The 26,594-nt window shown below is 64.8% G+C and overlaps 1 protein-coding gene across 1 annotated transcript in view; it reads left to right on the forward strand.

The window, feature by feature from the left end:
- Window positions 1-26,594, forward strand: part of DNAH2 (dynein axonemal heavy chain 2) — a 109,671-nt gene that overhangs the window by 67,707 nt on the left and 15,370 nt on the right. Inside the window, 30 exon segments of the mRNA XM_078850877.1 lie at window positions 974-1,172; window positions 2,046-2,270; window positions 3,152-3,256; window positions 3,703-3,891; window positions 4,379-4,464; window positions 5,922-6,052; window positions 6,327-6,476; window positions 6,984-7,151; window positions 7,228-7,388; window positions 8,794-8,933; window positions 9,288-9,420; window positions 10,246-10,385; window positions 10,989-11,199; window positions 11,417-11,533; window positions 11,663-11,804; window positions 12,250-12,419; window positions 17,513-17,629; window positions 17,731-17,895; window positions 18,299-18,424; window positions 18,655-18,803; window positions 20,205-20,271; window positions 20,533-20,683; window positions 21,289-21,437; window positions 21,615-21,748; window positions 22,191-22,335; window positions 22,613-22,812; window positions 23,810-23,940; window positions 25,177-25,253; window positions 25,255-25,378; window positions 25,767-25,915. Coding sequence (XP_078707003.1) covers window positions 974-1,172; window positions 2,046-2,270; window positions 3,152-3,256; window positions 3,703-3,891; window positions 4,379-4,464; window positions 5,922-6,052; window positions 6,327-6,476; window positions 6,984-7,151; window positions 7,228-7,388; window positions 8,794-8,933; window positions 9,288-9,420; window positions 10,246-10,385; window positions 10,989-11,199; window positions 11,417-11,533; window positions 11,663-11,804; window positions 12,250-12,419; window positions 17,513-17,629; window positions 17,731-17,895; window positions 18,299-18,424; window positions 18,655-18,803; window positions 20,205-20,271; window positions 20,533-20,683; window positions 21,289-21,437; window positions 21,615-21,748; window positions 22,191-22,335; window positions 22,613-22,812; window positions 23,810-23,940; window positions 25,177-25,253; window positions 25,255-25,378; window positions 25,767-25,915 — 4,351 coding nt within the window.

A 26,594-nucleotide genomic window follows, 5' to 3' on the forward strand; every position in this document is an offset into this window, starting at 1 on the left:
AATAGAGGGGAATAATCACGTCCCTCCATCTGCTGGCCATGCTCCTACTTATACAGCCCAAAATGCCATTGGCCTTCTTGGCAACAAGGGCACACTGCTGACTCACAGCTAGCTTCTTGTCCACTGTAATCCCCACGTCCTTTTCTGCAGAACTGCTGCCGAGCCAGTCGGTCCCCCGCCTGTAGCAATGCATGGGATTCTTCCGTCCTAAGTGCAGGACTCTGCACTTGTCCTCGCTGAACCTCATCCGATTTCTTTTGGCCCAATCATCTAATTTGTCTAGGTCACTCTGTATCCTATCCCTGCCCTCCAGCATATCTACCTCTCCCCCCAGCTTAGTGTCATCTGTGAACTTGCTGAGGGTGCAATTAATCCCATCATCCAGATCATTAATGAAGATGTTGAACAAAATTGGCTCCAGGACCGACCCCTGGGGCACTCCACTTGATACCAGCTGCCAACTAGACATGGAGCTGTTGATCACTCCCCGTTGAGCCTGATGATCTAGCCAGCTTTCTATCCACTTTATAGTGTTCACAGGAAGAGTGTTAAGCTTCTCCTAAGGCCTATTGTTTTCCTAATGGCCCTTTCCCCACCCACTGTCTAGAGTGAAAGCATCTTGGCTAGTGGGCATTCCCCAGGTGTACCTACCCTGGAAATGCAGAGACATTGTCAATATTCATAACTTCAGGTACGAAAATGCTACATGCCAGCAAATAGGATAATCCTATTCAGCAAATCATCACCTTTCCAGTGACACCTCACATGACTTATTTTGCATGAAATATATCATAACTATGCAATCATATCACAGTGAAGAATACGGGGTGCAGTGTCACCGCGGTGGGATACAGGGCTGGATGGGCCTGTTGCTCTGATCCAGGGGACGGGATATTGGGCTGGATGGGCCCGTTGCTCTGATCCAGCACCATGATCCTCTTGGGCTGACCCCCATCTGTCCCCATCTTCCCAGCGCCCCCTTCTATAAGATCATCGTCCCCACGGTGGACACGGTGCGCTACAACTACCTGGTGAACGCTCTGGTATCCAATCAGAACCCGGTGCTGCTCGTGGGCCCGGTTGGCACCGGGAAGACCTCCATTGCCCAGAGCGTGCTGCAGTCCCTGGACAACACCAAGTGGGCCGTGCTGACCGTCAACATGTCGGCGCAGGTAACGGGCCCCGGAGATCCCCCGGTGCCCCGGGCCAGGGGAGCAGGGCCCCGGAGATCCCCCGGGCCAGGGGAGCAGGGCCCCGGAGATCCCCCGGTGCCCCGGGCCAGGGGAGCAGGGCCCCGGAGATCCCCCGGTGCCCCGGGCCAGGGGAGCAGGGCCCCGGAGATCCCCCGGTGCCCCGGGCCAGGGGAGCAGGGCCCCGGAGATCCCCCCCGTGCCCCGGGCCAGGGGAGCAGGGCCCCGGAGATCCCCCGGTGCCCCGGGCCAAGGTGATGGAGCCATGCAGTGGCAATGCCCCCTTGAGGGAGGGAAGTATCCTCATCCCTTTATACGCAGGGGAATCAGTGGCAAATGTGCGGGGGAAGGGACTTAGCTCTGGTCAAAGGTGAGTTAGAGCAAAGCCAGGGAGAGAACCTGGGAGTCCGGGCTCCCAGCCATAACCCACCAGCCCCCACTCCCCTCCCAGAGCTGGGGAGAGAACCCAGGAGTCCTGGCTGCCAGCCCCCCTGCTCTAACCGTAAACCGCACTCCCCTACCAGAGTGGATGGGTGTCAGGCAGTTGCTGGTGGGTGGGTGCCGGGCAGTCACTGGCTGGCAGGGGGAGGCTGGGAGGGTGCGGGGCAGTCGTTGGCAGCTGGGTGGGTGCCGGGTAGTCACTGGCTGGCAGGGGGAGGCTGGGTGGGTGCGGGGCAGTCGTTGGCGGCTGGGCGGACACTGGACAGTCACTAGCTGGCAGGTACCTCCGAGCTCAGTCCAGCAACGCGCCCATGCCCATGGCAGAGGGCTGACTCTTGGGTGGAGCCGCAAGCTCCCTGCCATCCCTGGTCTCAGGTCCCTGCCCAACCTCACCCCGCCCCCCAACATCCCCAGACCACGTCCAACAACGTGCAGAACATCATCGAGAGCCGGGTGGAGAAGAGGACCAAGGGCGTCTACGTGCCCATGGGTGGCAAGAGCATGATCACCTTCATGGATGACCTCAACATGCCGGCCAAGGATACCTTCGGCTCCCAGCCCCCGCTGGAGCTGCTGCGCCTCTGGATCGACTACGGCTTCTGGTACGACCGCGAGAAGCAAACCATCAAATACATCAAGGTGCGGAGCTGGCTTTCCTGGCCCCCCCACCCCGGTCTTCATCGCTCCCTGCCTGGCTCCCACCGGGGCTTGGGCTCGGAGCCCCATGGCTTGCACCTGCTGTGTCTCGGGGGCTCTGGCTCGGGGGTGGCCGGCGGGACGGGCGCGCGCTCCCAGGGGCTGTTCTCCTGCCTCCAGGAGGCGCCAAGCGCTGCCCAGCTCCCAGAGGCGGGTGGCTGGCTCAGCCCATGGAAACACTTCTCCGAGGGGTTTCTGCACAGTCTCATGGGGGGGGGCGCCCCCGCTGCCACCGGCACTGGAAAAGCCTTCTGGAAAAGGAGTCCCATGGGGCAGCTGAGCCGTGCCAACCTCAGCCCCTTCAGTGCCCCCTCTCTGCTGGGAGCTGCGTGGCTCGCTGCCCGGGGAGGGGCACAGCTACCCTGCCAGCAGTTCCAGGCTGTCAGGGGAGCTCGGCGGAGGTGGTGTGCTGGCAGGACGCTGGGGAGCTGGCAGAGCCGGGGCCCAGGGCAGCGCTTTGCTCTTGTCTGGTTACTAGATGGATGGATTCCAAAGCCAGCCGGGCATTTTACAGCCCTCCCATCTCGGCGGGAAAAGCTGGCAGGGATGGTGGCCACGCCGCGGCCCCGGGGAGGCCGTTCCGACAGTTCATGCGGACAGGGCACCTGCAGCATCACCAGCAGAGGCAGGAGTCTGTGCCTGAAATCTGGTTGGCACGTGCCACAGCAGATATTAGTACCTGGCGCTTCCACTGGGGCGCCATTAGTATGCGGCAGCAGCCACCCCTCCCGCCCCACGGGTCCCTCTGGATCCTTCAAGCGCTTTTGGGGGGAGAAGATAGGCCTCGGTCGCCTTTGGTGTGAGCAGCATCTGTCTCCCTGCAGGACATGTTCCTGATGGCAGCCATGGGCCCCCCGGGAGGAGGCCGAACCATGATATCCGGCCGGCTTCAGAGCAGATTCAATCTCATCAACATGACCTTCCCCACGGTAAGGGCGGCTTAGACATGCGTCACGCGGCTGCTTCCCCGGCTGGGCCTGGCAGAATCAGAGCCAGCCACGCCAGCCGGCCCCTCCCCCTGGCGTCGATCCCTCCGCGAGGTGTCCCGGGCGCCGTCGGCCACGTTCCAGACGGCACATGGGGGCTCGTGCCACAGGTTAAACCTGGCTGTGTGGCGGTGTGATCTGCCCGGCCCGTCGAGAGCAGCTGTGCATAACTGCTCGGACTCGGGACCCCCTGCTGCCGCGGCACGCCGGATTCTAGAGCGCCCTTCGCCCCCGGGATGCCCACAGCCCAGTCAGCAGCCGCAGGAGAGGGGCCGTGGAGGCTGCGTCCCCTCCCTCCTGCACCGGGACCGGGGGTGCCCGCAGGTAGGCGGGGTGGGCCCGCGAGGGGAGAGCGGCTGGCGCTAGGCGCTGCTCCGGCCTCCCTGCAGGAGCCGCAGATCCGGCGCATCTTCGGCACCATGCTCAACCAGAAGCTGCAGAACTTCGAGGAGGCAGTGAAGCCGCTCGGGAACATCGCCACTGAGGCCACGGTCGAGCTGTACCACGGCGTGGTGCAGAAATTCCTGCCCACGCCCGCCAAGATCCACTACCTCTTCAACCTGCGCGACATCTCCAAGGTACCCTGCTGGTGCCCCGCCCACCCCTGGGTCAGAGTCGCGCCCAGCGTGGAGCCGTGGGGCCCCGTACGCAGTATCTGCTGTGCCCACACGCGGGGGCTGGGGGCGCAGAAGGTCCCTGGCATGAGCGGGGCTGGCGCAGGGAGGAATCCAGCAGAGGCTTGGTGTTGGTGCCCAGTGCCCTGCACATTGGGTCTCCTTCCCTGCCAGTCAGCATGCAGCCATGTATCGAGGGATGGGATGGCCATGTATCGAGGGATGGGATGGCCGGGGGGTTGCAGGACTGGCTGGCTCAGGGGGGTGGGGAATGGGGCATGGGGCCTGTCTCCTCGAGGGGCCTGTTTCCGTTTGGGACCCCTTGGCCCAGGCGAGCAGCTGGGGGAGGGGTCGTCAGTTTCTCACCAAGACACACAAGCCCGCCCCCCGTCAGTCACTGTCCTGTGGGGGGGTCCTGCAGCCCTGGGCTCAGGCTCTGCCCCTCGCACAGGTGTTCCAGGGCATGCTGCGGGCGCACAAGGACTTCCACGATACCAAGCCCAGCCTCACCCGCCTGTGGATTCACGAGTGCTTCAGGTACAGCTGCAGGGCAAGCGCAGCCCCCTGGGCACTGCCCGCCCGGTGCCACGGCCGTCTTCCCTCCCCCCACGGCCGGCCACGCTGCTCCTGACCTCCACCCCCTGGGCACTGCCCACCCGGTGCCACGGCCGTCTTCCCTCCCCCCATGGCCGGCCACGCTGCTCCTGACCTCCACCCCCTGGGCACTGCCCACCCGGTGCCACGGCCGTCTTCCCTCCCCCCACGGCCGGCCACGCTGCTCCTGACCTCCACCCCCTGGGCACTGCCCGCCCGGTGCCACGGCCGTCTTCCCTCCCCCCACGGCCGGCCACGCTGCTCCTGACCTCCACCCCCTGGGCACTGCCCGCCCGGTGCCACGGCCGTCTTCCCTCCCCCCACGGCCGGCCACGCTGCTCCTGACCTCCACCCCCTGGGCACTGCCAGCCTGGTGCCACGGGCATCTTCCCTCCCCCCACGGCCGGCCACGCTGCTCCTGACCTCCACCCCCTGGGCACTGCCCGCCCGGTGCCACTGCCGTCTTCCCTCCCCCCACGGCTGGCCACGCTGCTCCTGACCTCCACCCCCTGGGCACTGCCCGCCCGGTGCCACGGCCGTCTTCCCTCCCCCCACGGCCGGCCACGCTGCTCCTGACCTCCACCCCCTGGGCACTGCCCGCCCGGTGCCACGGCCGTCTTCCCTCCCCCCACAGCCGGCCATGCTGCGCCCCACCTCCAGCCCCCTGGGCACTGCCAGCCTGGTGCCACGGCCGTCTTCCCTGCCCCCACGGCCGGCCACGCTGCTCCTGACCTCCACCCCCTGGGCACTGCCCGCCCGGTGCCACGGGCATCTTCCCTCCCCCTTGGCCGGCTACGCTGCGCCCCACCTCCAGCCCCCTGGGCACTGCCCGCCCGGTGCCATGGGCATCTTCCCTCCCCCCACGGCCGGCCACGCTGCTCCTGACCTCCACCCCCTGGGCACTGCCCGCCCGGTACCACGGGCATCTTCCCTCCCCCCATGGCCGGCTACGCTGCGCCCCACCTCCAGCCCCCTGGGCACTGCCCGCCCGGTGCCATGGGCATCTTCCCTCCCCCCATGGCCAGCCACACTGCTCCTGACTTCCACCCCCTGGGCACTGCCAGCCTGGTGCCACGGCCGTCTTCCCTCCCCCCACGGCCGGCCACGCTGCTCCTGACCTCCACCCCCTGGGCACTGCCCGCCCGGTGCCACGGCCGTCTTCCCTCCCCCCATGGCCGGCCACGCTGCACCCTACCTCCAGCCCCCTGGGCACTGCCCGCCCGGTGCCATGGGCGTCTTCCCTCCCCGCATGGCCGGCCACGCTGCGCCCCACCTCCAGCCCCTGTCCACTCAAGACACGACGCACCCCCCCTTTCCTCCCATGTGGAGCCTGACCCCTCCCTGCTCCTGGGGGTGGGGGGTGAACCCCGACGTGTGAGTCCAGCCGCCTCCCTCGGCAGGGTCTTCTCCGACCGCCTGGTGGACTTGGCCGACAAGGACGCCTTCATTGCCATCCTGAGCGAGAAGCTGGGCTCCTTCTTTGACCTGACCTTCCACAACATCTGTCCCAGCAAGTCCCAACCCATCTTCGGTGAGTGCCACGGGGTGCTGGGCCTGACGGGCAGGGGCCGGGCGCCACATGCTCTGACTGTCACTGCCGAGCCCCTGCTCCTGGGTGGGGAGTGGGGGCTAGTGGTTAGAGCAGGTGGCCTGGGTGCCAGGACTCCTGGGTTCTCTCCCTGGCTTGGGGAGGGCAGTGGGTGTAGTCGTTAGAGTGGGACTCAGGCCTGGCAGCCAGGACTCCCGCGGGCTAGGCTGGCCAGTGACCCAGGGGACACCGAGCCTTCCTCTTGCCCGCTGGCCAGGGGACTTCATGCGGGAGCCGCGGGTGTACGAGGACTTGGTGGACCTGTCGGCCCTGAAGCTGGAGATGGAGCGGGTGCTGGATGAGTACAACCAGACGCCCGGCGTGGTGCAGATGCATCTCGTGCTCTTCAGAGATGCCATCGAACACAGTGAGTGACGCGGGCCAGGGCGGGCAGCACCTCCCACACCGTGCCCCTGCCAGGCGCCTCCATGGCTCCCCCCCAAACCCTGCCAGTGCCCCTCACTCCCGACCTGCAGCCCCTGCCAGCCCAGCTCTGGCACCTGACTCCAGATCAGAACCGACCCTGAGCCCCACAATATCAAGCAGGCCGCCAACACTTTCCCTCCCTGGGGGGAGTTGCATCTTTCCCACTTCCCAAACTGGGGAAACGGAGGCACGCTGCTCAGGGCAGTGGTGGAACGGCGGATGGGACCCAGGAGTCCTGGCCCCTTGATCTTTGAGATCTCTCTGAGTTAAATCTTTATCCCCCCTTGGATGCCATTGAGGGAGCTGATGGCAGCCTCCATTTTTGGTGGAGGAAAAATCCCAGCATGCAATGCAAGCCTTTTGGTCTCCATGGGACTACTGGGGTGGCCAGTCGGCTGCCCACTCCGGCCCCGGGGTGCCCCCTTCTGACCAGTGGCTCCCCCCGCAGTTACCCGGATCGTGCGGGTGATCGGCCAGCCGCGTGGGAACATGCTGCTGGTGGGCATAGGGGGCAGTGGGCGCCAGAGCCTGGCACGCCTGGCCTCCTTCATCTGTGAGGACCAGATCTTCCAAATCGAGGTGACCAAGCACTACCGCAAGCAGGAGTTCAGAGATGGTGAGTGCCCCCTTCACTCAGCCCCCCACGTGGCCAGCCCCCCGGGAGCTGACGCTCTCCTGGCCTCTCCCCCCAGACATCAAGAAGCTGTACCGGCAGGCGGGGGTGGACCTGAAACCCACCACCTTCCTCTTCGTGGACACGCAGATCATGGACGACTCCTTCCTGGAGGACATCAACAACATCCTGAGCTCCGGGGAGGTGCCCAACCTCTACAAGGCCGACGAGTTCGAGGAGGTGGGTAGAAAACTGGCTAGATTGTCGGGCTCAACGGGTAGTGATCAATGGCTCCATGTCTAGTTGGCAGCCAGTATCAAGTGGAGTGCCCCAAGGGTCGGTCCTGGGGCCGGTTTTGTTCAATATCTTCATAAATGATCTGGAGGATGGTGTGGATTGCACCCTCAGCAAGTTTGCAGATGACTCTAAACTGGGAGGAGTGGTAGATACGCTGGAGGGGAGGGATAGGATACAGAAGGACCTAGACAAATTGGAGGATTGGGCCAAAAGAAATCTGATGAGGTTCAATAAGGATAAGTGCAGGGTCCTGCCCTTAGGACGGAAGAATCCAATGCACAGCTACAGACTAGGGACCGAATGGCTAGGCAGCAGTTCTGCAGAAAAGGACCTAGGGGTGACAGTGGACGAGAAGCTGGAGATGAGTCAGCAGTGTGCCCTTGTTGCCAAAAAGGCCAATGGCATTTTGGGATGTATAAGTAGGGGCATAGCGAGTAGATCGAGGGACGTGATCGTCCCCCTCTATTCGACATTGGTGAGGCCTCATCTGGAGTACTGTGTCCAGTTTTGGGCCCCACACTACAAGAAGGATGTGGATAAATTGGAGAGAGTCCAGCGAAGGGCAACAAAAATGATTAGGGGACTGGAACACATGAGTTATGAGGAGAGGCTGAGGGAGCTGGGATTGTTTAGCCTGCAGAAGAGAAGAATGAGGGGGGATTTGATAGCTGCTTTCAACTACCTGAAAGGGGGTTCCAGAGAGGATGGCTCTAGACTGTTCTCAGTGGTAGCAGATGACAGAACGAGGAGTAATGGTCTCAAGTTGCAGTGGGGGAGGTTTAGATTGGATATTAGGAAAAACTTTTTCACTAGGAGGATGGTGAAACACTGGAATGCGTTACCTAGGGAGGTGGTAGAATCTCCTTCCTTAGAGGTTTTTAAGGTCAGGCTTGACAAAGCCCTGGCTGGGATGATTTAACTGGGAATTGGTCCTGCTTCGAGCAGGGGGTTGGACTAGATGACCTTCTGGGGTCCCTTCCAACCCTGATATTCTATGATTCTATGATAGGTGCATGCGCGCGCCAGCTCCGGGCTGGGGGGCACCACGGGCAAGGGGCTGGCAGGGCCGAGGGGAGCAGCAGGGGTCTCCCTGCGACAGCTGTCCTGAAGGACCGCTCTGCGGGTGCCCCTCACTTCCAACCCACAGCCCCCTGCTAGCCCAGCCCTGGGCTTCGCCCCTTTTTCCCCAGAGGACCTGTCCCAGTCCTGCCCCGGCAGAGCGGAGCTGCGTGGCCGGCACGTGGGTGCTGATCACGGTGGCTGGAGGGGGTGGGTGGGCCCGGGCCCATTGTAGGGGGCAGGGCCTAGGACTCTGTGCCCAGCTGGAGACACTTCCCTTGTGTCTCAGATCCAGTCCGTGATCCTGGACGCGGCCCGAGCCGAGGGCATCCCCGAGACGGCCGACAGCCTCTTTGGCTACCTGATCGAGAGGGTGCGGAACAACCTGCACGTGGTGCTGTGCCTTAGCCCCATCGGGGACCCCTTCAGGTGAGGGGCCGGGAGCCACAGCGCCCCCTGGTGGGCAGCTCCGGAGTCGCCGGCAGCCAGGACTGAAAGGACGGGAGCGGGGAGCACAGCGAGGAGCCCACAACTGTTTGAGGGCAGGAGCTGGGGAGAGAGAAGGGGGCTGGGGTGACGGTGGGGTGGGAGCAAAGTAGAGATGGGAGAGGGAGTGGGGCAGAGATAAGGGGTGGGGTGGGAGCGGGGCAGGGATGGGGACTGGATGGGAGCAGGGAAGAGATGGGGGGCCCGATGGGAGGGGGCAGGGATGGGGGGCCCGCTGGGAGGGGGAAGAGGTGAGGGACGTGCTTAGCTCGGCACCCCCGCTCCCCGTCCCCTCAGGAACTGGATCCGTCAGTACCCGGCGCTGGTGAACTGCACCACCATCGACTGGTTCTCGGAGTGGCCGCACCAGGCGCTGCTGGAGGTGGCAGAGAAGTACCTCGAGGGCGTGGACCTGGGGGGCCTGCCGGAGGTGAGAGCCGCAGCCTGGCCCCCCGGCCCCTGTCGGTCCAGCCAGAGCTGCCTGGCTGCACGCTGGGTGTGCTGGGGGGCAGGCCGGGGCGGGAGATCTGTCGGGGACCGTGCTGGGGGAGCCGGTGCTCAGAGTCAGTGCTGGGCACTACCTGGGGGAGACCCCCTGAGCTGTCGGCCTGGCGTGGAGTCAGGGCCCCGGCCGCATCCCAGCCCCGGGGTTCCCATTCTGCTTCCCAAACTCCCCTGGGCTTGGAACCAGATCCAGGATTCTCTGGCTATGTGCCGGTTGCCGTGCCCCTCCCTGGAGCCAGCCAGCCGCTACACCCCTCCCCAGAGCCAGCTGCCTTGCCCCTCTCCGGAGCCACCATCACCGGCCACACCCCTCCGCAGAGTCAGCCAGCCACCCTCACTGGAGCCAGATGGCTGGACGCACCCCTCCCAGGTGCTGGCCGTGCACCTCCCCGGAACTGCCTGTGCCACTCCCCAGAGCCGGCTGCCTGCCTGCACCCCTCCCCGGAACTGGCCACGCCTCTCCCCAGAGCTGGCCACCCATCCACGCCCCTCCGTGGAGCCAGGCGGCCGCCGCCCCTCCCCGGAGCTGGCTGCCTGTTTGCGCCCCACGCCGGAGCCACCCATGCCTCTCCCCAGAGGTGGCAGCATCTCTGTGCCCCGTGCAGACACATTGGTTACTGCAAAGCTGGTCCCATCCCGTCGTCTTCCCTCAAGTGGGGGAGCAGGGCTCCTGTTGGCACCCCCTCCGCCGACCTGTCCCCATCTGGGCACCCCCTCCCCACTGCTGACCCGGCCCCGTCTGCTCCCCCAGATCCACAAGAAAGTGGCCAGGATCTTTGTGACCATGCACTGGTCCGTGGCCTCCTACTCGCAGAAGATGCTCCTGGAGCTCAGACGCCATAACTATGTCACCCCCACCAACTACCTGGAGCTGGTCTCGGGCTACAAGAAGTGAGTCCCTGCCGCACGGTCCGGCCACCGGCAGACGGGCTGGGGACCGAGGGGCCAATCCTACCCTGGGAGCCGAGGGGATCTGGCTGGACACAGAGGGGTCTCCCCGGGGGGCAGGATGGGAGGAGCCGAGGAGATCTGCCCAGACGTGGAGCGGTCTCCCTGGGGGCGGGGGGAGCCGAGGGGATCTGGCCGGATGTGGAAGGGTCTCCCGGGGGGCGGGGCAGGAGGAGCCGAGGGGATTTGGCCAGACATGGAGGGGTTCCTCCATGCTGGGGCCCAGAACTGGTGGGAAAAGGGGGGGCGGGTTTCCCATGGCAAATGTCATTTCAGCCCCAGATTGAAATATTTCCTCTCTGGGCACTGCGGTGGCTCATGGGAGTTGTAGTTCGGGAGCCCCGTGCTCCCATCCTCCTCTCTAGGCCAGGCACCCCGGCCAGACCACATCTCCCATGAGGCATTGCTTTGTCCCCTCTTGGAGGGAGGAGGGGATGCATCAGAGGAGTCCCAGGTGCATCGTGGGGGCTGTAGTCCGTCAGAGAGCCTCGCCCGGTGCTGCAGGGGTGGCTCAGGCGGGAGGGCCTCGGGGCCGTCTCCCCGCAGGCTCCTGACGGAGAAGCGCAAGGAGCTCTTGGACCAGGCCAACAAGCTGCGCAGCGGGCTCTCTAAGATCGACGAGACGCGCCACAAGGTGGAGGTCATGTCGCTGGAGCTGGAGGACGCCAAGAAGAAGGTGGCGGAGTTCCAGAAGCAGTGCGAGGAGTACCTGGTCATCATCGTGCAGCAGAAGAGAGAGGCCGACGAGCAGCAGAAGGTGAGGGAGGGCTGGGCTCGGATCCAGGCGTGGGCTGAGGGGCGTGGAGGGCCTGGATCCTGACGGACGGGAGGGGGTGGGACCCAGATCCGGACTCAGACTGACGGGCGCGTGGCGCCCAGGGCCGGATCCGGATGCAGAGTGAGGGCGCAGGGCAGGAGGGGAAAATTGGCAAAGCCCCCACCCCACGGCTGCCCTGCCTGGCCCCTCTCCCCAGATGGTGGGCGCGAACAGTGAGAAGATCGCAGTGGAGGAGATCAAGTGCAAGACGCTGGCTGACAACGCCCAGAAGGACCTGGAAGAGGCGCTGCCTGCACTGGAGGAGGCCATGAAGGTAACGGGCAGAGGGGCTGGGACCCCACTGCTCCAGCTCCGTGGCATGTCCTGCGGGTGGTGCCCCAGAGCCCCTGGCGGGGGGCCCCTTCCCCTCGGGCGCCTCCCCCACCTGCCTCCCTCCCCCCAGGCTCTGGAGTCGCTCAACAAGAAGGACATGACAGAGATCAAGTCCTACGGGCGCCCGCCCACGCTGGTGGAGACGGTGATGCAGGCCGTCATGATCCTGCGCGGCAACGAGCCAACCTGGGCCGAAGCCAAGAGGCAGCTGGGTGAGGAGTGGGGAGGGGCCGGGGCAGACAGGGGTTTGCGGGGGAGGGGGCAGAACTAAGGGGTGGAGGCTGTGAGCAAGAGGGCAGTGGGTGGCGGGGAGGAAGTGGTGCAATGGGAGCTGCCAGCCGGGCGCTGGCTGGGGACGGAGGCAGGGGCTGGTGAGGAGGTGGGCAGTGGCTGGGGGCGGAGGAGGCAGCACAGGGGGTGCTGCGGGGCCGAGGAGGTGGGCAATGGGCAAGGTAGGCAGTGGATAGGGTGGGCACCGTGGGCACCCTCCCCTGCTTCTCTGTCTGCAATGGCATCCCAGCAGCAGCCCGAAGGAGCAGACAGGGCCCTGCCCTGGCACCCAGAGGGACTGGTCCTCGCAGGTCAGTGCCAGGCAGGCCGGGCCCAGGGTGTGCCAGTCCCTGGGCCTCGCCCCCCTGATCCTGGTGCCCCCCCCAGGTGAGGCCACCTTCATCAAACAGCTGATCAACTTCGACAAGGACAACATCTCGGACAAGGTGCTGAAGAAGATCAGCGGGTACTGCTCCCAGCCCGACTTCCAGCCCGACATCATCGGGCGCGTCTCGCTCGCCGCCAAATCCCTCTGCATGTGGGTGCGAGCCATGGAGGTGAGGGGGCGAGCGCCAGCCACGGGCAGGGGGAGGGAGCCATGGAGGGGAGGGGAGAAGCTGGGTACCAGCCACGGGCAGGGGGAGGGGACGGGCTGGGCACCAGCCACAGGTGGGGGAGAGATCTGGGGAGGAGAGGGGAGGGGCCGGGCACCAGCCACGGGCAGCGGGAGGGATCCGGGGAGGGGAGGGGAGGAGCCGGGTACCAGCCATGGGCACGGGAGGAATCCGGGGAGGGAGGGGAGGAGCTGGGTACCAGCCACGGGCATGGGGAGGAAGCTGGGGAGGGGAGAGGAGAGGAGGGGCCGGGCACCGGCCAGGGGGAGAAGGAGAGAGCTGTGGAGGGGAGGGGGCCGGTCAGGGGCAGGGGGAGGGGGCCGGTCAGGGGAGGGGCCGGGCCAGGCCTGGGGAGGGATCTCAGTATTCTTGCCAGCAAGTTAAAGAAGTCTGGGCTGGATGAATGGACTGTATGGTGGGTAGAAAGCTGGCAAGATCGTCGGGCTCAGTGGGGAGTGATCAACGGCTCCATGTCTCGTTGGCAGCTGGTATCAAGCGGAGAGCCGCAAGCGTCGGTCCTGGGGCCGGTTTTGTTCTATATCATAGAATCCTAGAAGATCAGGGTTGAAAGGGACCTCAGGAGGTGTCTAGTCCAACCCCCTGCTCAAAGCAGGACCAACACCAGCTAAACCATCCCAGGCAGGGCTTTGTCAAGCCTGACCTTAAAAACCTCTAAGGAAGGAGATTCCACCACCTCCCTGGGGAACCCATTCCAGTGCTTCACCACCCTCCTAGTGAAATAGTGTTTCCTAATATCCAACCTAAACCTCCCCCACTGCAACTTGAGACCACTCAGTCCCTAGTCTGTAGCAGTGCTTATCTTCATTAATGATCTGGAGGATGGTGTGGATTGCACCCTCAGTAAGTTCACAGATGATACTAAGCTGCAGGGAGAGGTAGATACGCTGGAGGGGAGGGATAGGATACAGAGTGACCGAGAAAATTGGAGGATTGGGCCAAAAGAAATGTGATGAGGTTCAACAAGGACAAGTGCAGAGTCCTGCACTTAGGATGGAAGAATCCTAGGCACCGCTGCAGACTAGGGACAGAATAGCTCTGCAGCAGTTCTGCACAAAAGGACCTGGAGACTACAGTGGAGGAGAAGCTGTCTAGGAGTCAGCAGTGTGCCCTTGTTGCCAAGAAGGCCAATGGCATATTGGGCTGTATTAGTAGGAGCATGGCCAGCAGATCGAGGGAAGTGATTATTCCCCTCTATTCGGCCCTAATGAGGCTACACCTGGAGCATTGCGTCCAGTTTTGGTCCCCCCACTACAGAAGGGATGTGGCAAATTGGAAAGAGTCCAGCGGAGGGCAACAAAAATGATTAGGGGGCTGGGGCACATGACTTACGAGGAGAGGCTGAGGGAACTGGGATTGTTTAGTTTGCGGAAGAGAAGAGGGAGGGGGGATTTGATCGCAGCCTTCAATTGCCTGAAGGGGGGTCCCAAAGAGGATGGAGCTCGGCTGGTCTCAGTGGTGGCAGATGACAGAACAAGGAGAAATGGTCTGAAGTTGCAGTGGGGGAGGTCTAGGTTGGATATTCGGAAACACTATTTCGCGAGGAGGATGGGGAAGCACTGGAATGGGTTCGCTAGGGAGGTGGTGGAATCTCCATCCTTAGAGGCTTTTAAGGCCTGGCTTGACAAAGCCCTGGCTGGGATGATTTAGTTGGGGTTGGTCCTGCTTTGATAGATTCATAGATTCATAGATATTTAGGTCAGAAGGGACCATTATGATCATCTAGTCTGACCTCCTGCACAATGCAGGCCACAGAACTTCACCCACCACTCCTAAAAAAGACCTCACACCTATATCTGTGCTATTGAAGTCCTCAAATTGTAGTTTGAAGACCTCAAGGAGCAGAGAATCCTCCAGCAAGTGACCCATGCCCCATGCTACAGAGGAAGGCGAAAAACCTCCAGGGCCTTCCAATCTGCCCTGGAGGAAAATTCCTTCCCGACCCCAAATATGGCGATCAGCTAAACCCTGAGCATATGGGCAAGATTCATCAGCCAGATACTACAGAAAATTCTTTCCCGGGTAACTTGGATCTTACCCCATCTAAAAACCCATCACAGGCCATTGGGCCTATTTACCATGAATATTTAATTACCAAAACCATGTTATCCCATCATACCATCTCCTCCATAAACTTATCGAGTTTAATCTTAAAGCAAGATAGATCTTTTGCCCCCACTACTTCCCTCGGAAGGCTATTCCAAAACTTCACTCCTCTGATGGTTAGAAACCTTCGTCTAATTTCTAATCTAAATTTCCTAGTGGCCAGTTTATATCCATTTGTTCTTGTGTCCACATTGGTACTGAGTTTAAATAATTCCTCTCCCTCTCTGGTATTTATCCCTCTGATATATTTATAGAGAGCAATCATATCTCCCCTCAACCTTCTTTTAGTTAGGCTAAACAAGCCAAGCTCCCTGAGTCTCCTTTCATAAGACAAGTTTTCCATTCCTCGGATCATCCTAGTAGCCCTTCTCTGTACCTGTTCCAGTTTGAATTCATCCTTCTTAAACATGGGAGACCAGAACTGCACACAGTATTCCAGGTGAGGTCTCACCAGTGCCTTATATAACGGTACTAAAACCTCCTTATCCCTACTGAGCAGGGGGTTGGACGAGATACCTCCTGAGGTCCCTTCCAACCCTGATCTTCGATGAGTCTATGATCTGGGGAAGGGAGGGGCCAGGTACCAGTCACGGGCAGGGGTAGGGAGCCGTGGAAGGGAGGGGGCTGGGTGGGCAAGCACCAGCCATGGGCAGGGGGAGGGAGCTGGGGAGGTGGCAGGAGAGGAGTGTGAGGCTGAGGGCAGGCCGGTGGGTGGTGCCATGCTCGGGGAGAGGAGTGCCAGGCTGAGGGCAGACCGGTGGGTGGTGCCATAGAATCATAGAATCATCTAAGATCAGGGTTGGAAGGGACCTCAGGAGGTGTCTAGTCCAACCCCCTGCTCAAAGCAGGACCAACCCCAACTAAATCATCCCAGCCAGGGCTTTGTCAAGCCGGGCCTTAAAAATATCTAAGGAAGGAGATTCCACCACCTCCCTAGGTAACGCATTCCAGTGTTTCACCACCCTCCAAGTGAAATAGTGTTTCCTAATATCCAACCTAAACCTCCCCCACTGCAACTTGAGACCATTACTCCTCGTTCTGTCATCTGCTACCATTGAGAACAGTCTAGAGCCATCCTCTTTGGAACCCCCTTTCAGGTAGTTGAAAGCAGCTATCAAATCCCCCCTCGTTCTTCTCTTCCGCAGACTAAACAATCCCTGTTCCCTCAGCCTCTCCTCATAACTCATGTGTTCCAGTCCCCTAATCATTTTTGTTGCCCTTCGCTGGACTCTTTCCAATTTATCCACATCCTTCTTGTAGTGTGGGGCCCAAAACTGGACACAGTACTCCAGATGAGGCCTCACAAATGTTGAATAGAGGGGAACGATCACGTCACTTGATCTGCTGGCAATGCCCCTACATCCCAAAATGCTATTGGCCTTCTTGGTCGGGGGAGAGGAGTGCCAGGCTGGCAAGGGGTTGGCAGGACGGTGGGTGTGAGTGAAAACTGTGAAGACAAGAAGGAGAAAGAGAAACAAATGTCAGGTTCTATTCCAGCTCTGGGAGGGGAGTGAGGGCTGGTGGTTAGAGCTGGGAGGGGTGTAACGATGCTGGTTCTGGCGGGACCCAACTGAGAGTACCAGCTCAGGACAAATTGCTTAAAGCAGGGCAGTTACAGCCCAAGGCTGCGGTCTCTGTGCACACCAAGGCAAACCAAACCAGCCAAACAGAGAAGACTTTGGTTTCACCCCACTGGCTTAACCACAAGTCACACAAGCAATTCCCTTAGATACTCCAATTTCCCAGTATCTCCACCAGTGCCACTCGTTATGGGGACAGATGGTCATGAAAACCAAGACCCCAGTAAAAGAAAAAAGGTTCCCTCGATCCCAAAGGACCAAGCCCCAGACCCCGGTCAATATACAAATCGGATCTTACCCACAAATCACGCCGTTGCCAACCCTTTAGAATCTAAAGGTTTATTCATAAAAGGAAAAGAGAGAGATGAGAGCTAGAGCTGGTTACATGGAATCAGTTCCATAGAGCAATGGCCAAGTTCTTGGTTCCGGCTCGTAGCAGGGAGGGAAGAAGCTGCAGGTTCAAATCCCAGCTCTGGAGACCATCCCCAGCTGGGATGGGGCTTTCAGGCCTTGGCTCGGAGCTCCGGTTTGTAGCCAAGTCCCTCCAGAGGCAGGAAGCAGGATTGAAGACAAGATGGAGGAGCTGCAGCCGTTTTTTATACTCTCTTGCCGTGTGGTCTGTCTTTCTTTGTCCCAAGGACAAGCTGTCCAGCCCGCGACCTGGAAAACCCTCAGCGTTCGGTCCACAGGCAGGTCCCTGCACACCTGGCTGAGTCCCCAGGCGTGTCTGCCTTCTCTCAGTGGGTCAGTCGTGTCGCTGATGGTCCTTCGTGGACCATCCAGCAGGCTGGGCAGAGCTGACCCCAGCTTGTCGGGGGCGTCCCCCAGAAGCAGAGCACACGTTTGAAATACAGACAGTGCAGAGCCAACACTTCTATCTTTAAATACAAAACTGACACATGCAAACAGACAGCATCGTCATACCCAGCAAACCATCACCTCGCCTTAGACGCCTTATTTGACCCCCTTTATACACGATACGGTCCCAGATTATGTCAATAACATCACGGGGGGCAGGACTGCTGGTTCTCTCTCTGGGGAGGGGAGGGGGATCTGGTGGTTAGAGCAGGGGGGCAGGACTGCTGGGTTCTCTCTCTGGGGAGGGGAGGGGGGTCTGGTGGTTAGAGCGGGGGGGGCAGGACTCCTGGGTTCTCTCTGGGGAGGGGAGTGGGGTCTGGAGGTTAGAGCGGGGGGCGGGGGGCAGGACTCCTGGGTTCTCTCTCCGGGGAAGGGAGTGGGGTCTGGAGGCTAGAGAGGGGGGCAGAACTCCGGGGTTCTCCTCTCCCGGGGCAGTGCTGTGCAGAGGGCTCAGCGTTCGCTGTCCCCCCACAGATGTATGGCCGGATTTACCGGGTGGTGGAGCCCAAGCGTGCCCGTATGAACGCCGCCATGGCCCAGCTGGCCGAGAAGCAGGCGTCCCAGGCCGAGGCCCAGGAGAAGCTGCGTGAGGTCTGTCTGCCTGGGGGGCAGTCGGGGGGAGACGCGGGGCTTGCCATGGCTCGGTCCTGCCCCGGCGCAGCGCTGGGGGGCTCACGGCTCTGCCCCCCCAGGTGGCGGAGAAGCTGGAGCGGCTGAAGCAGGAGTACGAGGAGAAGCTGGCGCAGAAGGAGGACCTGCGCAAGCGCTCCGAGGAGATGGAGATCAAGCTGGACCGCGCCGACAAGCTGGTGTCGGGGCTGGCGGGGGAGAAGGCGCGCTGGGAGGAGACGGTGCAGGTGGGAGAGCCGCAGGAGGCTGGGGGGTGGCCAGGGAAGCCAGTGGGGGGGATCTGGGGACGGGGACGGCGATGCCATAGCCAAGCTGGGGTGGGGGGAGGGATCTGGAGGTAGGGGCTCGGGCAGGGAGCAGCCAGGCCAGGGGGTGGGGATCTGGGAGGCAGGGATCCCAGGGTGGTGGGGAGGGTTTACAGGAATCTCACCAGGGGGGATCTGGAAGGTAGGGATCCCAGTGGGGGGGGCTGCAGGGATCCCAGCAGGTGGGATCTGGGAGGTGAGGATCCTGGGGTGGAAGTGGAGGCAGGGATCCCAGTGGGCGGGATCTGGGAGGTGGGGATCCCATGGGGGCAGTGGGGACAGGGATCCCGGCGGCTCGGGGGTCTCAGCCTGGCTCTCTCGGCAGGGGCTGGAGGAGGACCTGGGCTACGTGGTGGGCGACTGCCTGCTGGCCGCCGCCTTCCTGTCCTACATGGGGCCCTTCCTGTCCGGCTACCGCGACGAGATCGTCTCTGACATCTGGATGAAGCAGGTGTCTGGCACCCACGGGCCCTGGGCATGGCACCCCTGAGTGCTCGGCCCTCGGAGCCCTGGCTGCCACCGGCCCCATCCAGCGCTCTCCCTGCGGGCGGCCCCACAAGGCCCGAGGCTCCAGGGGGCAGGCGGGGTCACTGGCTCCATGCACTTGCCCTTGTTAGCCCAGTGCCAGGGGACAGCCGGGGGGGCGGGCAGCCCTGGTGACCATGTGCTCTGTGCCCGCAGATCCGGGAGCTGCAGGTGCCCTGCTCGCCCCGGTTCACCTTCGACAGCTTCCTCTGCAACCCCACCATCGTGCGCACCTGGAACCTGCAGGGGCTGCCCTCCGACGCCTTCTCCACCGAGAACGGGCTCATCGTCACCCGCGGCAACCGGTGGGGGGCCGGGTCGGAGAGCGCCCCGTGGGCATGGGCTGCCTGGCCTGCGCCCCTCCAACCCCCCGGCCTGCCTCCTGCGCCCCACGGGCCTGCCCCCTGTGCCCCTCCAACCCGCCCCGCCCACCCTGCCTCCTGCATCCCGCGGGCCTGCCTCCCTCCCTCCCACCCGGCCCGCCTCCTGCATCCCGCGGGCCTGCCCCCCCTCCCACCCGACCCGCCCACCCTGCCTCCTGCATCCCGCGGGCCTGCCCCCCCTCCCACCCGACCCGCCCACCCTGCCTCCTGCATCCCGCGGGCCTGCCCCCCCTCCCATCCGACCCGCCTCCTGCATCCCGCGGGCCTGCCCCCCTCCCACCCGACCCGCCCACCCTGCCTCCTGCATCCCGCGGGCCTGCCCCCCTCCTACCTGGCCTGCTTCCTGCATCCCGCGGGCCTGCCCCCCTCCCACCCGACCCGCCCACCCTGCCTCCTGCATCCCGCGGGCCTGCCCCCCTCGTACCCGGCCCGCCTCCTGCATCCCGCGGGCCTGCCCCCCTCGTACCCGGCCCGCTTCCTACATCCCGCGGGCCTGCCCCCCTCCCACCCGACCCGCCCACCCTGCCTCCTGCATCCTGCGGGCCTGCCCCCCTCCCCCCCTCCCCCCCGGCCCGCCTCCTGCATCCCGCGGGCCTGCCCCCCTCATACCCGGCCCACTTCCTGCATCCCGCGGGCCTGCCCCCCTCCCACCCGACCCGCCCACCCTGCCTCCTGCATCCCGCGGGCCTGCCCCCCTCCCACCCGACCCGCCCACCCTGCCTCCTGCATCCCGTGGGCCTGCCCCCCCTCCCACCCGGCCCGCCTCCTGCATCCCGCGGTCCTGCCCCCCTCCAACCCGCCCACCCTGCCTCCTGCATCCCGCGGGCCTGCCCCCCCTCCAACCTGGCCTGCCTCCTGCCACCCTGCAGCCCTCCAGCCTGGCCCTGCCCGACGCACTGCCCCCGGCAGGCACCCCTCACCTGGCGCAGAGATGCAGCCACCTCTGGAGGGGATGGCTGGTTACACAGGGACCCCTCACCCAGTGCTGAGATGCGGCCACCTCTGGGGCGGGGCGGCTGGTTACCGAGGGGACCCCTCGCCCAGCGCTGAGATGCAGCCACCTCTGGGGTGGGGTGGCTGGTTACCCAGGGACCCCTCGCCCGGCGCTGAGATGCGGCCACCTCTGGGGCGGGGCGGCTGGTTACACAGGGACCCCTCGCCTCAGGTGGGGCATGGCATCCGTTTCCCAGGCGCGCTGGGGGGCAGTGGGGCAGGTGAGGCCAGGAAAGGGGGGTGAACACTGGGTGCTGGCTGGCGCTGAGATCCCGGCAGGAGGCGGGCCGGCTCCAAGCCCCATTGATCCGCCCCTGTCCTTGTTGCCAGGTGGCCGCTGATGATTGACCCACAGTGCCAGGCCTCCAAGTGGATCAAGAACATGGAGGCGGCCAAGGTGAGCTGTGGAGCCCGGGGGCTGGGGTCCCCTCACCCCAAGGGGTGGAGCTGATTGGAGCCATGCCCCCTACTAGGCCCCACCCATTTACAGCTGGTTCCCTGCTATGTATCCTCTGTGCTCTCCCCTGTGTCCGGCTGCCATCCCGGCTCCTTCTCTCCATCCCGTGCCCCCGGGGGCTGGCAGCTGGTGAGGGTTGGGGGGGAGAGGGGCTGGGACGGGGGGCTGGCTGCTCACCCCCGGCCTTGGCGCCCCCCGCAGGGCCTGAAGATCATCGACCTGCAGATGGGCGACTACCTGCGGGTGCTGGAGCGTGCCGTGCAGTTCGGCTCGCCCGTGCTGCTGCAGAACGTGCAGGAGGAGCTGGACCCCTCGCTCGCCCCCATCCTCAACAAGTCCGTCACCAGAGTGGGTGAGCCAGGACTCCTGGGTTCTCTCCCCGGCTCCGGGAGGGGACTGGGGGCTGGTGGTTAGAGCAGAGGGGGGGCTGGGAGCCAGGACTCCTGGGTTCTCTCCCCGGCTCTGGGAGGGGGTGTGGGGGCTGGTGGTTAGAGCAGGGGGGCTGGGAGCCAGGACTCCTGGGTTCTCTCCCCAGCTCTGGGAGGGGTGTGGGGGCTGGTGGTTAGAGCAGGGGGGCTGGGAGCCAGGACTCCTGGGTTCTCTCCCTGGCTCTGGGAGGGGACTGGGGTCTGGTGGGTTAGAGCGGAGGGGGGCTGGGAGCCAGGACTCCTGGGTTCTCTCCCCGGCTCTGGGAGGGGACTGGGGGGCTGGTGGGTTAGAGCAGAGGGGGGCTGGGAGCCAGGACTCCTGGGTTCTCTCCCCAGCTCTGGGAGCGGTGTGGGGGCTTGTGGTTAGAGCAGGGGGGCTGGGAGCCAGGACTCCTGGGTTCTCTCCCCGGCTCTGGGAGGGGAGTGGGGTCTGGTGGGTGCGGGGGCTGGCCTGGGACCCCTGCTCACATCCCCAGGCAGGGCCCGGCTGCATTGCGGGGGGGCCCTGACTGTCCTGTGTGCGTGGCAGGCGGGCGTCTGCTGCTGCGGCTGGCGGACAAGGAGGTGGAGTACAGCCCCGAGTTCCGCTTCTACCTCACCACCAAGCTGTCGAACCCCCACTACACCCCGGAGACCTCCTCCCAGACCACCATCGTCAACTTCGCCGTCAAGGAGCAGGTGGGGCTGGGCCGGTTCCTGGGGGCATGGGCGCTGATCCCTCCAGGGCTGGGGGGTCACTGGGGGCTGGCGATGGGGGGCACGTGGGGGCTGGCTTGCTCCGGAGGGATGGGGGACGGGTCGGGGCGCCCAGTCTGCAGCAGCCTGGGCAGGCCCTGACGCCCCTCGTCTCGGCAGGGCTTGGAGGCCCAGCTGCTGGGCACCGTCGTGCGGAAGGAGCGGCCCGAGCTGGAGGAGCAGAAGGACTCGCTCGTGCTTAACATCGCGGCCGGCAAGCGCAAGCTGAAGGAGCTGGAGGACGAGATTCTGAGGTGGGGCTGGGACGGGGCGGCTGGTTACCCTGGGACCCCTCGCCTGGTGCCAAGATGTGGCCATCTCTGGGGCGGGGCAGCTGGTATCCAGGGACCCCTCGTCCGGCCTGGAGATGCGGCCACCTCTGGGGCGGGATGGCTGGTTATCCAGGGACCCCTTACCTGGTGCCGAGATGCGACTTACCTCTGGGGCGGGATGGCTGGTTATTCAGGGACCCCTCGCCGGGCGCTGAGATATGGCCACCTCTGGGGCAGGGTGGCTGGTTATCTAGGGACCCCTCACCCACTGCTGAGATTCGGCCCCGTGCCGCATTCCCTGGTGAACAGAAGGGCGGTGTGTCTTACGGGGCAGAGGGCAGGATTGGGGGCGTGGCTGCCCTGGCAGGGGGGACACTCCCTCGGCGGGAGCCTGCCAACCCTAGGCCACCGCTCGTCCCCGCAGGCTGCTGAACGAAGCCACCGGCTCGCTGCTAGACGACGTGCAGCTGGTGAACACCCTGCAGACCTCCAAGGTGACGGCCAGCGAGGTGACGGAGCAGCTGGAGACCAGCGAGACCACGGAGATCAAGATCGACACCGCCCGCGAGGTGAGGGAGGCTGGGGCAGCCTGGGTGCACCCCACGGGCTTCAGCCTGGCTCCCTGGCAACGCCAACCGTGCCCACGGAATGGGGGGCCTGGTCCAGGCCCAGCCCTGAATGGGGGCTGGCTCGGCAGGAGGGTCCGTCCGCACTGCGGTTAGGACGCCCCGCGGCTGGCCTCTGCCGGTGGAGATGTGCCGAGCCCCGGCAGGGGCGTGTGGGGTACGGTGTGGGCGCCCCCTGGGAGGCCCGCCCGGGGCTGACGGGCGCCATGCTGCCCCCCAGGCCTACAGGCCCTGCGCCCAGAGAGCCTCCATCCTCTTCTTCGTGCTCAACGACATGGGCCGCATCGACCCCATGTACCAGTTCTCCCTGGACGCCTACATCGACCTCTTCAACATGAGCATCCACAAGAGCCACCGCAGCTCCAAGCTGGAGGAGCGGATCCGCTATCTGAACGAGTACCACACCTACGCCGTGTACAGGTATGGGGGGGGGCCCCCCGCGCCGGGAACGGGCACCACACCTACGCCCTGTATGGGTACGGGGGGGCCCCCCTCGCCGGGAACGGGTACCACACCTACGCCGTGTACGGGTACGGGGGGCCCCCCCTCGCCGGGAACGGGTACCACACCTATGCCGTGTACGGGTACGGGGGGCCCCCCGTGCCGGGAACGGGCACCACACCTACGCCCTGTACGGGTACGGGGGGGGCCCCCCCGCGCCGGGAACGGGCACCACACCTACGCCCTGTACGGGGTATGGGGGCCCCCCGCGCCGGGAACGGGTACGGACCCCCGTGCGCACCAGGTATGAGTACCCCCCACACCAGGTACAGGTATGGCCCCCCCCCTGCACCGGGGACAGGTACGGGAACCCCTCACACCGAGTACGGCTACAGGGAACCCCCACACGCTGTGTACAGTTACAGGACCCCGCGCCAGGGACAGGGACCTCCCCACACCGGGGACAGGTACAGGTTCAGCTCCCCTCGCCAGGTACAGGTTCAGCTCCCCCCCACCGCACCGGGTACAGGTACGGGACGCCCCCACGCCATGTACAGTTACGGGACCCCTCGTTGGGGTTGGGGACTTCCCACACCATGTACAGGTACAGGGACCCTCCCGCCCCTGGCCGGGTACAGCTATGGGGACGTCCTCCTACGCCAGGGATGGGGACCAGCCCACAACGGGTTCAGGTACGGGGACCCCCCCCAGGCCGGGGACAGGGAGCCCGCCGCCCTACACGATGTAGAAGTAGGGGAACCGCCCCCTATGCTGCGTACAGGTACCAGGGCATGGGGATCTGCATCTCCATGCCCCCCCAGGCATGCAGGGGAGGGGAGAATGGAGCCCGGCCTGGCGGGCTGTGCGGGGCCCTGCGGCGTGTGCCCGAGGGGCCTGGGGGGAGGAGAGAACAGGCCGCGGGACCCCCAGGGATCCTGTCCCACTCCGTGGCTAGCGCCACCTGCTGTCTCCGCAGGTTCACCTGCCGCGGCCTCTTTGAGCGCCACAAGCTGCTCTTCAGCTTCCAGACGTGCGCCAAGATCCTGGAGACCTCGGGCAACCTCAAGATGGACGAGTACAACTTCTTCCTGCGGGGGGGCGTGGTGAGTGCAGGCAGCGAGCTGCCTCCCCACCAGGGGGCACCCTTCTCCCTGAAACGCAGCTGCCACCAGCGAAGGGAGGGGTGACCCCAACGCCCCACGGCGGGGTAGGGGGGCGCTGTGGGGCAGGGAGCGGGGGCGGGGGGGCGCTCTCCCCCGGCAGGCGGGGCTGGCCCCAGGGCGGCGCTGTGGGGCAGGGAGCGGGGCGGGGGCTCAGCAGGGGGCGCTCTCCCCCGGCAGGCAGGGCTGGCCCCACGGCGGCGCTAGGGGGTGCTGTGGGGCAGGGAGCGGACGGAGGGCTCAGCAGGGGGCGCTCTCCCCCGGCAGGCAGAGCTGGCCCCAGGGTGGCGCTAGGGGGCGCTGTGGGGCAGGGAGCGGGCGGGGGGGCTCAGCAGGGGGCGCTCTCCCCCGGCAGGCAGGGCTGGCCCCACAGCGGCGCTAGGGGGCGCTGTGGGGCAGGGAGCGGACGGAGGGCTCGGCAGGGGAGCGGGGCGGGGGGCTCAGCAGGGGGCGCTCTCCCCCGGCAGGCAGAGCTGGCCCCAGGGTGGCGCTAGGGGGCGCTGTGGGGGTAGGGAGCGGGCGGGGGGCTCAGCAGGGGGCGCTCTCCCCCGGCAGGCAGGGCTGGCCCCACGGCGGCGCTAGGGGGGCGCTGTGGGGCAGGGAGCGGGCGGGGGGGCTCAGCAGGGGGCGCTCTTCCCCAGCAGGCAGGGCTGGCCCCACGGCGGCACTAGGGGGCGCTGTGGGGCAGGGAGCGAGGCGGGGGCTCAGCAGGGGGCACTCTCCCCCGGCAGGCAGGGCTGGCCCCAGGGTGGGCGCTAGGGGGCGCTGTGGGGCAGGGAGCGGGGGCGGGGGGCTCAGCAGGGGACGCTCTCCCTGGCAGGCAGGGCTGGCCCCAGGGCGGCGCTAGGGGGCGCTGTGGGGCATGGAGCAAGGCAGGGGGCTCAGCAGGGGGCGCTCTCCCCCGGCAGGCAGGGCTGGCCCCAGGGCGGCGCTAGGGGGCGCTGAGCTGCTGGAGGTGCCATTTTACAGTGAGCTCTAGCCCAGTGGTGCTGCCCCCCCTTGTTGTCAGTCCCTTCACCAGGTGGGGCAGCAACCCTGGCATCCTGGCCGTATTTGCCTCCTAACCCCCTGGGGGCTGGGGCGAGGCGCTGGCAGATGTTGCCTGGCCTCTGGCCCCCGGCACCCCTCTGGGCGCGTTGGACGGCCATGGGGGGGGTCTCGCTCCGCCTGGTGCCCGACTCAGTTTCCCCCCACAGGTGCTGGGACCGAGAGGGGCAGATGGACAACCCCTGCAGCGGCTGGCTGGCCGACACCTACTGGGGACAACATCACCGAACTGGACAAGCTCACCAACTTCCACGGCATCATGAACTCCTTCGAGCAGTACCCACGGGACTGGCATCTCTGGTACACCAGCGCCAAGCCTGAGAAGGCCCTGCTGCCAGGTCAGCCGCGGGCACAGGCGCTGGGACTCCTGGGTTCTCTCCCCGGCGCTGGGAGGGGAGTGGGGGCTGGTGGTTAGAGCAGGGGGGCTGGGAGCCAGGACTCCTGGGTTCTCTCCCCGGCTCTGGCCAGGTAAGTCCAGAACAGCGATAAGGAAACCAGGTGGTTTCCTCTCTGCCTCCTGCTGGTGCTCTGCATGGTGCCGCGTGCCCAGTGATGATGCCAGGCGGGGGCAGTGGGGGGGGGCTATGGCTATCTCCCCACTGCCTCCTGGCTCCCTCAGACTCCTCGGCGACCCTCCAACAGCGCGATGCCCTGGGCAGACCCCTGAGCACGGGTCTGCCCCACCAGCGACCCGCCAGCCTCCCCTCCCCATGTCGCCCCCTGCAGGCGAGTGGGAGAACGCCTGCAACCAGATGCAGAGGATGCTGGTGGTGCGGTCCCTGCGGCCGGACCGCGTGGCCTTCTGCGTCACCTACTTCATCGTCTCCAACCTGGGCTCCCAGTTCATCGAGCCGCCCGTGCTCAACATGAAGTCGGTGAGTGGGTGGGGGGGCGCTCTGCTCCCCCTCCCTGGGTGAAGGGATTGGCCAGCGGCAGACAGATGTGGGAGCCTGCGGAACTCCCTGCCACTGGTTGCCTTTACACGGGACCCCAGGGTCCCCTTTCAGATGGGTGCCGGGATCAGGGCAGTGAAATCATTGTCCTGGGCCCAAGAGGACCCCTCCCCTACTCACACCATGGCACAACAGGCCCCAGCTGTTCCTCAGGGATATCTGGTGCAGGCAACAACTGGAGGCAGGATCCCAGTCTGCATGGACCCAAGGTCTGATCCAGGGGGGCAGGGAGGAGGTGGGACGCCTGGGTAGATGGACCCAAGGGTCTGATCCAGGAGGGCAGGGAGGAGGCGGGACGCCGGGGTAGATGGGCCCCTGTGGCCACACAAACTGGCCTTCCACCCTGCCACCCCCCCCCTCACTTTCCCTGCCTTCCCCTGCCCCAGCACACGGGGCAGCCAGGATCACTGCCCCCCCCTACGGAGCATACAGCTTCCCTCCCCCGGCTGCAGGTGGTGGAGGACTCCACGCCCCGGACCCCCCTTATCTTCGTGCTGTCCCCCGGCGTGGACCCCACCTCCTCGCTGCTGCAGCTGGCCGAGCAGTCGGGCATGGCCCAGCGCTTCCATGCTCTGTCGCTGGGGACTCTGAGATAGCGCGT

The sequence above is a fragment of the Lepidochelys kempii genome, chromosome 28 (genome assembly GCF_965140285.1).
Source record: "Lepidochelys kempii isolate rLepKem1 chromosome 28, rLepKem1.hap1, whole genome shotgun sequence".
NCBI classification, from domain to species: domain Eukaryota; kingdom Metazoa; phylum Chordata; order Testudines; family Cheloniidae; genus Lepidochelys; species Lepidochelys kempii.